Here is a 9,707-nt window from a genome sequence, read left to right as displayed (position 1 = left end):
GTTTGCCCTTCTCCTCAACTTCTTCAATTTATATTTCATATTTTATCTGTTTTAATTTATTTTTATTTCAATATTTTTTTTATATAATATGTATTCATAAAAATGCTATTAAAAATTAACTTAAAATGATAAATTTGATTACCTCTCGAAATTTCACATGTACGGCATAATTAGGACTGAGAGAGTACCATATATTATTTGAAAATCACATTAAGAGTTCTATAAATCACAATAATTAACAACTTAAAATATTTGAAAATCATATTAAAATGTGATTGACTCTCAAAATTTCACATGTGCCACATAAATTGACACAAAAGAAGTAACATATATTATTTGAAAATATATGTTTTTGTCCTAACAAGGGGATATATCACCTAGGCAACAGAAGCAAAAAGAAGATACATGAAAGGTAGCATAGTTGGGATGGTAAAATGACTGAGGAATTTGTTCCAAGGCACTTACCGATGCGACAGGCAAAACAGAACCATTTGACAGTATCAATAGGTTCGACAAGATCCAATAAATCCATAAAGAAGTTATGAATTATCAAGTGTTGTTGGATAGGTTTGAAGAAGAAGACTAGAGAAAATACTTCAAATTACTTTTGATAGGCAATCAATCTTTTTTAATTCATGTTTTTGTAATAGAAAGTTTGAGGCTAATAACTCAACTTTCTTCTTGATTGACATATTTTTACATAATTTTTTAAGCATCCTCATTTGTAATTTCATCATGGGTGTATTACAAACTTTATGATGATAAAAAAATACTTAGTTCTCTCTAATTTTTATTTTCTTTATGCTTGTTAGGTAGCAGAAGGTACGGTTGAATGGTTTTCCCTGAGACCTGTTTTGTTTCAGCTTGATTCCAAAAATCGAGAAAATAAAAAAATAGTACATAATTGCAATTGTTGGTGCATCAACATCATAGCTTTTATTATTATTATTATTATTATTATTTTATAATAATAAATAAAATAATCCATTTTTTTAGTCAACTTGCTTGATTAGGACTGTCGGAAATTATATAGAAAGACTTGGCTTTGATAATTCAAATTAAACAGAGGGAGTAGTAAACTTAAACTTATCTATTAATTTCAGATCTAGACTTTGATAAACTAATTGAAAGTTCACATTTGCAGATCTAACAATAAGTGAATTAGGTTCTTCAACATTTGCTGCTTGCTTTTACTCACTCAATTTCCCCAATATAAGTGTTGTAAATCTGCAACAAGGCAAACTATCATTTGAGAGGAATCATTAGCTTGGAAGTAAACAAAAAGGTATAATATAATGTTTTTCCTTTTTACATGTATTTTTGTGATTCACTTGATTTGAAACATACATAATAAGAATTAGAAAAATGATTTATATTTTTTACTTAATAATTATAGAATATATATAGAATGATTTGATAATTTAAGATTGGTCTCCAACCCTCTTCCCTTCCCTTTTTACACTGTTTTTCATTTTTTTTCATTCAATTTTCTCATGTTTAGTAAGTACGAAAGTCGAAATCCTTTGTATCAAACCACACCCATATAGGGTCCAAGCTTGTAAAGGAAGATTAAGGTCACTAATCATGATATGAAGAAGACCTTTTAACGTAGTTTATGTAGATTTTACATTTAAGATCTTAATATATCATGATACGGGAAACACTTTAATATAGTGTATGTTCAGGAGGAAATATTTATATTTTTTAATGTTTTCATGTTCGATTACTTAAATATTTAGAAAATATATCAAACACATAAAAACTAAAATAACAAACTCACCTAGTAGTTAAAAAAAACATTTTAAGAAAATAATTTCTTTCATACCAAACACACTCATGGTTTGTGTAAATTTAGATTTCGTCTCTCTAGTACTTCCTCCATTTCATATTAAGTAAAAAAAAATTAGATTTTTTTCATTGTTCAGAATAATTGAATTGTTAGTTTAAAATGAATGTTTGAAATTTTTTTCATATTTACCCTTTCATTTATTGGAGTTTTATATTTTCTATGAGATAAATTACACTACTTACAAAATTATATTTATGATTTCTTAAACAATAGTGAAAGTTATGTTCTTAAATGTTTTTCTTAATATATATGTGTGCATTGTCTCACAAATTCAGTTAATATGGAATAGATGAAGTATATATTATGGTCCAAATTCTTGAAAATTTATTAGTGTGTACTTGTGTGCCACTCTGAGTAACCTACCAAGTCTAATGAACGGAAAATATATATATATTTTGACATGCTATTTGTTACTTTCACCAATTCATGTATTTACTTAAAAAAGTAAATTCTAGGTATAATTGTAATTCAAAACCTATAAACTTAATAATTAACATTCTTAACTCTTGCTTCTTGCATCTCCCTTTACTTGTGCATGCGATTACTATCTTCTAATTTTTATCCTAATTAAATATGCATGTGATCATAAGTTGAAAAATCAATTCTTTAGAAATTGAAGGCTGGTTCGAGGTTGGAGATTCAATGGAAAAAGAAGGAAAGCCATCGGTATGTCTATCAATACAAATTTTACATGCTCCAAATTAGTAGTAATTAAGTTTTACATATAAATTATACTTATTTTTCTAGCAATTATTAGTTTTACATATTTTTGTAACAATTATTTTGAGAATGTGTGTTGCATGTTTGGCTCCAATTACGTATTAAGATTATTTTTTTTAAAATTACTTATGCTAAAATCTTTAAACAACATTCAATAATCATAGTAGCAAACTAAAACAATGATAACATCATATGATATGTTAAAATTGTCTAAGGGGTAGATAATATACTGACAGTACAATAAAAAACTTGTATCCAATAGTACATGTTCTATTAATTTATAAAAAATGACAAACTTAAAATAAAAAAAATCATAAAAATTGAAATATAGAATGAGAGTTAAAGGGAAACATTTACAATCAAGTCAATTAAAAAAAAATACAATATATTTGTCGTCATGTCATACAAAATGAATATATTAATAAGAAAAAAAGTGGCCAATAAATAGAAAATTACTATATAAGAATTATAAGATGATTAAACACAAAAGTGTTGTAAATTAATATTTTTTTGTCAAATTTATGAAGGAAGAGAGACCATGTACATGAAAAGTTGTGAATGAGTACATTTGATGACCGAAGCTAAAAAGATTAACAATTAAAAGGGTACCCCAATATATTAAAACTCATTAAGAAGTGGGAATTGGTAAGTCATATTTGACTTTTCGATTGATTGTGTACATAATTTTGATTGATTGTGTACCCCAAAAGTATCGTGGATCATGATGAGCTTATATGTACTGCTCCTCCCAACTTATTACAGAGGGTCCCGTAAATGTTTTTATTAAAAATCGTCCGGAAACCATATCACCAAATTATTCATGGGTTAACACATGAAAGATTGAGAAAATTGCACAATTCCTATTAAGTGGCTCATAATTGTTTAACAATGTCGTGGATAATGATGAGGCTATATGTACGGCTCCCTCAACTCATTACGGAAGGTTCCACAAAGTTTTCTAAAAAAAAATCTCTCGGAAGCCATATCAGCAAAATACTCATGAGCTAACAAACATGAAAAACTCGACAAATCGTCTAATTCCTGTTAAATAGCTCCTAAATGCCCTATAAGGTCATGGATCATGGTGAGACTATACATACTTCTCCCACAACTCATTATGTAGGGTCCCATAAATATCGCCCGAATGTCGTATCAACAAAATATTAATGGACTAACATACATGAAAAACTAACAAAATCACATAATTCTTGTTAAATGGCTCATAAATGCCAAAAGATATCTGTCACGCCCCGAGCTTACACCCTGGACGTGGCCGGCACTCGAAGACCATCGCTGGCCCCTAAGCAAACCCTTGGCCTGGCTTTCTTAACTCAGCGAAAACTTAACTCAACAGCATAACTCAATGCAATGAAAGGTTATAAAACAATCAACTGATAACATCTGCCAAAAGGCAACTCGAGTCTTAAAAGTAGAATATTATATATATATATATATATACACACACATAGATGAGAGACTCAAAACTAACTGACTGACTATCTATGAAGCCTCTATAATACTGAGATGGATGTTGGGACAGACCCCGCAACATCCTAATAAAACAAAACTAAGAGAGCAAAACAACTGAGTCCTCCGGAAAGCAAGAAGGCTCACCACTGACTCTGGAGTGCGCAACTGGATCAACGGCGTGCTGGATGCTTATCCTGGGTACCTGCGTCTGCATCATAATAAGATGCAGGTCAACTGGCATCAATACATGGAATGTACGAGTATGCAAATTGGAAAGCTAAAACCACAACTTAAGCTTGAAAAGAGTAAAAGGGGACTCTTACCTTGGCTCTGTTCGACTCATGGATAAATGAACTCAAGTGTAAAGCAATAAGACATATGCAATACATATAAAAGCTTGTAAAACAATATAAACAACTTAGCTCGTTAATGATAAAACAATAACAAACTCAACTTTACTTATATAAAAGTAATATAACTTTTGTGGGAGATTCTTTAACCGACAACCACCACTATAAGCCCTAGTGGTGATACAACGTTTTACCTCACGTTGCAAGGACCATCCTATACCTTGCCGTGATATAGTACTTTACTTTAACTTAGTGGATCCACTAGCTTAATCTTACGTAGTCATCTAAAAAGAATGATCCGTCAAGTCCCATGTTGGCGCATAGTTCTTATGGAGAGTTGAGTTAATATGAACTCGTGTCCCCAATTCGGTGCTCAATACTACTCCCAAAAATACTTTGGCTCATAAGTGTCTTTAAAACACATCTTTCTTTAGTTAAGATAATTACTCAAAACTTAGCCCAAAGGCTCTTTTGGAAAACATGGTTCCCCTCTTGCTCAAATGAAAAAAAAACATTTATAAACTTTTTTGGGAATACTTAGTTCCCTAATAGCTTTTTGAGAAATGAACTCAACTTTAAAATCTTGACTTGACTTGAAACTCGATACTCTTTATTCGACTTGAAACTTGAGACTCTTTACTTAGCTTGAAACACTATACTCTTTGCTTGACTTGAAACTTGAACCTTAAAACGAAGTCAAAACGTTCAATAACGACTCTTGAAAAGCTTTAAAGACTTGCTTGAACTTCTTAACTTTTCTTGACTTGACTCTAACTTTGCTTTAACTTGACACTAACTCGCCTTGAATTGGATTATGGATTCAAGGTATATGATCACACGTTTATGGATGAGTTCTTGACGTTTAAAAGTACTTTGGAGTGTTGGAAATAACTAGGAAACATAGGTACAATACCAAGGAACATGCATGAGAGAGTATGAAAAGAATGGGGAAACTTGGCGTCCTTAGCGCTCTGCAAGGCGCGGAGCGCCAGCCCTGAAAGCTCAGAAGGGGCCTGGTGGCGCTCTGCTAGGCGCGCCGCCCCAAAGGCTGGACTTCAAAGTCCCTTTTGGGGCGCGCTGGCAGGCGCGACGTGCCAGCCCCTTCCCCAAAAAATCCGACTTTTCTCCCTCTTTTTCCCAATTCTAAACCACCCTAACTTCAAAGGTTTCAACCCCAAACACTAAGGATCATAAAATCCCTCAACACTCAAGAGATTCAACTCAAAACACAACCAAATCAAGTACTAAACCAACAAGAACTTCAACAACACAACCAACAACTTCCACAACCAAAAACTTCAACAACCAAACAATCTTTTCTCGAAAATAAAACGAGTTTGGCGTGTGGGGGAAAGAACCAACCCGACACTATGAACTCACATACCTAGTAGGGATCACCCCCGACGATATCCACGACGATCTTTGACTAAACCTTGCTTGATCTTCTCTTTCTCCTTTTCTTGTCCTCTTCACTCACAAACCCTCACTCTCACTCTTTAAAATGAGACAAACTGATCTAAAAATCAGTCTAACACTNAAAATGGGACAAACTGATCTAAAAATCAGTCTAACACCTTAATATGACCAAAATAAATGGCTAGGGAAATGACCAAAATACCCTTACAAAAATGCAGGTTAACTGCCCTGCCAACAGCCCAACTTCCAAAGGGCATAACTCACTCATACGAACTCGGAATCAAGAAAACTTGGCGGTGTTGGAAAGATCATTCCAAGGGCTTTCCAAAAATAACTGGAATTACACCTAACTCATCCTGAGTTAGGAGTTATGACTGTTCAAAGTTGACCAAAAACTCACCTTTTCCCATACTTAACCAAATTTTCCAGATTTTTAATATTCTTTCCAAAAATGAAAATTTCCAATTTTTAAGCTTCTCTAGTTATCAACTTGCAAGATGTCACAATATCTTTAATCATGGTGAGACTATACGTACTGCACTCTCGACTCATAATGGAGGGTCACGTAAAGTTCCTTCAAAAAATCACTCAGAAATCATATCACCACAATATTTATGGGCTTAAGACACAAAATCATATTACCAAAATATTTATGGGCTTAAGACACGAAAAAACTAAGAAAATGGTTTAATTCTTGTTAAATGGTTTCTAAATGCCAAAAAATGTTGTGGATCATAGTGGGACTATGAGTACTATTCCCACAACTCATTACGGAAGGTCCGTGAAGTTTTTTTTTTTAAAAAAAGGTGGTATGAAAACCATATCACCAAAATATTGATGGGCTAACACACACGAAAAACTGAGAATTAGGTATTTGGGCTAATTCAATTTGTCCAAGTACTCTTACTAAATTTTCATTTCTTTACTTATTGAAACAACAACAATAATATTATGTTATAATTTAGGAACTGCGACTTGAGGAAAAAAGAAGAAGAATCAGGAATCTTGTTGATGATTTCTTGAACGGGTTGAAGAAAATAAAGAATGAAGAAGAAGTATTCAGTAATTCAAAATGGGATGGCATTAAAGAGCTAAGAATGGAAGTGAGATTATTAAGAACATTTGTCCTGTTTGGGGATTCAAGTTTGGACGATGACTTTTATTACTGGATGTCCAAGAAAATAAACAAGTTCAGTGTTATTCTAGAGAAATACAACATGGATAGTCTTGTCCCTCTGCTGCTGGAAGAGATGCAAAGTTATTTGAGTTTGAAGAATGATAATTATGTAGCAATGACCACAGAGGAGAAAATGTTTGAATACCTCTTCACAACCCTTCATTATCTACCAATCAATACTTATTATTTGAAAGATGACAAAATTTGCAGGATGTCCGAGAAAATAAACATTCTTCTCCAAGTATTCCGTCGTCTGACAGATTTCTATCCTATCATCCTCGCCAACAAAACAACTACTACTCAATATCTCTTTCCTCGCTTCCAATTCATTGCTCAAACAGTTATGCGATCCTTATTTAGTATTTGGCCTTGGTATGGTGAAGATCTGTACTCTTACAACTATAAACTCTCTCAATGCTCTTCCAGGATCACTTCTCTACTCATCGACATAATCCCTCTTGAGCTGGAGGTTTTATACATTTCTACTTCTAAGCTCATCAAAGAATCAACGTCAAGAGAACTAAAACGGTTTGTCAAGCAAATCGTAAAAGCATCTCCAAGGATTCTTCAAAATCGTCTCATTCATCTCCAAGGACGCATGGCTGGTGCTGTCAATTATGCTCCAACTCAAAGCATTAATGTCATGATCGAGTTCCTATTGATCTTTCTCACAGATATACCAAAGCGCTTTATCCATCCTGACAAATTGAACGATATGTTGGCACATGTCGGACTACTTACAAGGAAGATATCTATTCTGATGGAGGAGAGCTCTGAGAATAATATCAATGAAGCGGACTTTTCAGCTCCAGACTTGTTGCAAGAAATTGAACGAATGAAGGGAGATATCAAACAGAATTTTTTGAAAGCCCCGGAGTCATCTCAACTTCGCTTTCCTATGGATGATGGTTTCCTCTTCATGAATCTTCTACTCAGACATTTAAATGATTTGCTCATTTCCAATGCTTATTCAGTTTCTCTCATAAAGAAAGAAATTGCGATGGTAAAAGAAAGCCTTGAATTCATAAGATCATCTTTCAAGAAAGTCAAGCAAATATTGGATGACAGTACTAGTGGAGTAGTTAAAGATTGTTGGTTGCGTGCTTTAGATGTAGCATATGAGGCAGAACATGTCATTAATTCCATTCTTGTCAGAGATAAAGCTCTCTCGCATCTCCTCTTCTCACTTCCGAGGGTCACAGATAAGATCAAGCTTATCGTGGCAGAAGTCACATGTTTACAGCTGGAAGATAAGAATGGGGATGACCCCCTTGATGCAAAGTCTTCCAACGAGCCAATTGAGTCAACCTCGTCATCTTTTGTTGAGGTAACAGTTGGTCATGAAGAAGATGAAGCCAAGATGATTGCCCAGCTCCTTGATAAACATGAATCCGAGCTTGATGTCATTTCCATTGTCGGAATGCCAGGACTCGGTAAAACTACTCTGGCCAACAAAGTGTATAACAATACAAAAGTTACTACTCATTTCAATGTTCGTGCTAGGTGCACTGTTTCCCAAAAGTGTAACAAGTCAAAGGTGTTGGGGGAGATTCTTCAGCAAGTTACTGGCTCGGAAGGAAAAGAAAGTGAGGATGACCTTGCTGAAAAGCTACGAGTAGCACTGTACGATAAAAGGTACCTCATCGTCTTGGATGATGTGTGGGATATTGCAACAGGGGAGATGCTATTAGCATGTTTTCCACAGGTTGAGAGAGGAAATAGAGTTATCTTAACTAGCCGAAGTAGTGAGGTAGGTTTGAAAGTTAAATGCCATAGTGATCCTCTCCACCTTCAACTTTTAACACCTGAAAAAAGTTGGGAGTTATTTGAAAAAAGGGTATTTGGAGAAGGAAGCTGCCCTGCTGAACTGTCGGAAGTTGGACACAAAATAGTTGAGAAATGTCAAGGGCTTCCTTTGGCTCTTGTTTTGATTGCTGGAGTAATTGTTAGAGTAAGGAAAGGAAAGAAAAAGGAAAAGGATTTGTGGCTTAAAATTCAACATAATTTGGATTCCTTTATTTCTGCCAACATCAGTTTGCAGATGATGAAGGTTATGCAATTAAGTTATGACCATTTACCATACCACCTGAGGCCGTTGTTGCTTTACTTTGCAAGATCTCGAAAGAGCAAACGAACTCCAGTCTCTAAGTTGATGCAGTTGTGGATGGCTGAAGGGTTTGTGAATCATGATATCCCATCCAAGTGTAGTTTAGAGGAAGTAACTCAAAGTTACTTGGATGCTTTAATTTCCAGTAGCCTGATAATGGTGGATCATATCCTCTCCAAGAAGAGTATGCCTTTTTCTGTAAGGATCAAGGTTTGCTATGTGCATGATGTTGTGCATGATTTTTGTTCAGTAAAAGCGAAAAATGAAAAGTTTCTCAAGTTAATCAATCCAGGTGTTCGATTTCATGCTTCTGATTTCCTACACCATCGTCTAACCATTCATACTGACAACAGCCAACTCTACAAAAAATGTGTTTTGTTCAATTCTAAAAAGTGTTCATTTCGTAGTAAGCATCTCATATCTTTGAAAGTTAGCGGTTCGCTTCTCTACTTCAGGTATATCTGTCACACAAGACACTTTGGACTTGTTAGAGTGTTGCAACTGGATAGCATTGAGTTGAAAGATTATTTAATGGAAGAAATAGGATCCCTATTTCATTTGAGGTTCTTAAAGATTGGGACTCCTGATGTAAAAGCTATCCCACTGTCGTGGTTGAAC

General features: G+C 34.2%; 1 protein-coding gene across 13 annotated transcripts in view; it reads left to right on the top strand.

Moving 5' to 3' along the window:
• LOC125856358 (putative late blight resistance protein homolog R1A-3) overlaps positions 1–9,707 on the top strand; it is a 410,366-nt gene that overhangs the window by 5,703 nt on the left and 394,956 nt on the right. For 2 of the 13 annotated variants that reach the window (XM_049535887.1, XM_049535883.1), the window contains exon 4: positions 8,310–9,299. The exons of 5 other annotated variants lie outside the window; for them this stretch is intronic. In XM_049535887.1, coding sequence (XP_049391844.1) covers positions 8,310–9,299 — 990 coding nt within the window. Of the gene's footprint in view, positions 1–1,074; positions 1,286–2,439; positions 2,516–6,770; positions 9,300–9,707 lie in introns of those variants that run through there. 6 more of the 13 variants (XM_049535885.1, XM_049535886.1, XM_049535879.1 and 3 more) reach the window with 6 other exon arrangements.

Source organism: Solanum stenotomum, chromosome 2, assembly GCF_019186545.1.
Source record: "Solanum stenotomum isolate F172 chromosome 2, ASM1918654v1, whole genome shotgun sequence".
NCBI lineage: Eukaryota > Viridiplantae > Streptophyta > Magnoliopsida > Solanales > Solanaceae > Solanum > Solanum stenotomum.
The sequence above is the reverse complement of the archived record's forward strand: the minus strand, read 5'-3'. Positions and strand labels throughout refer to the sequence as shown.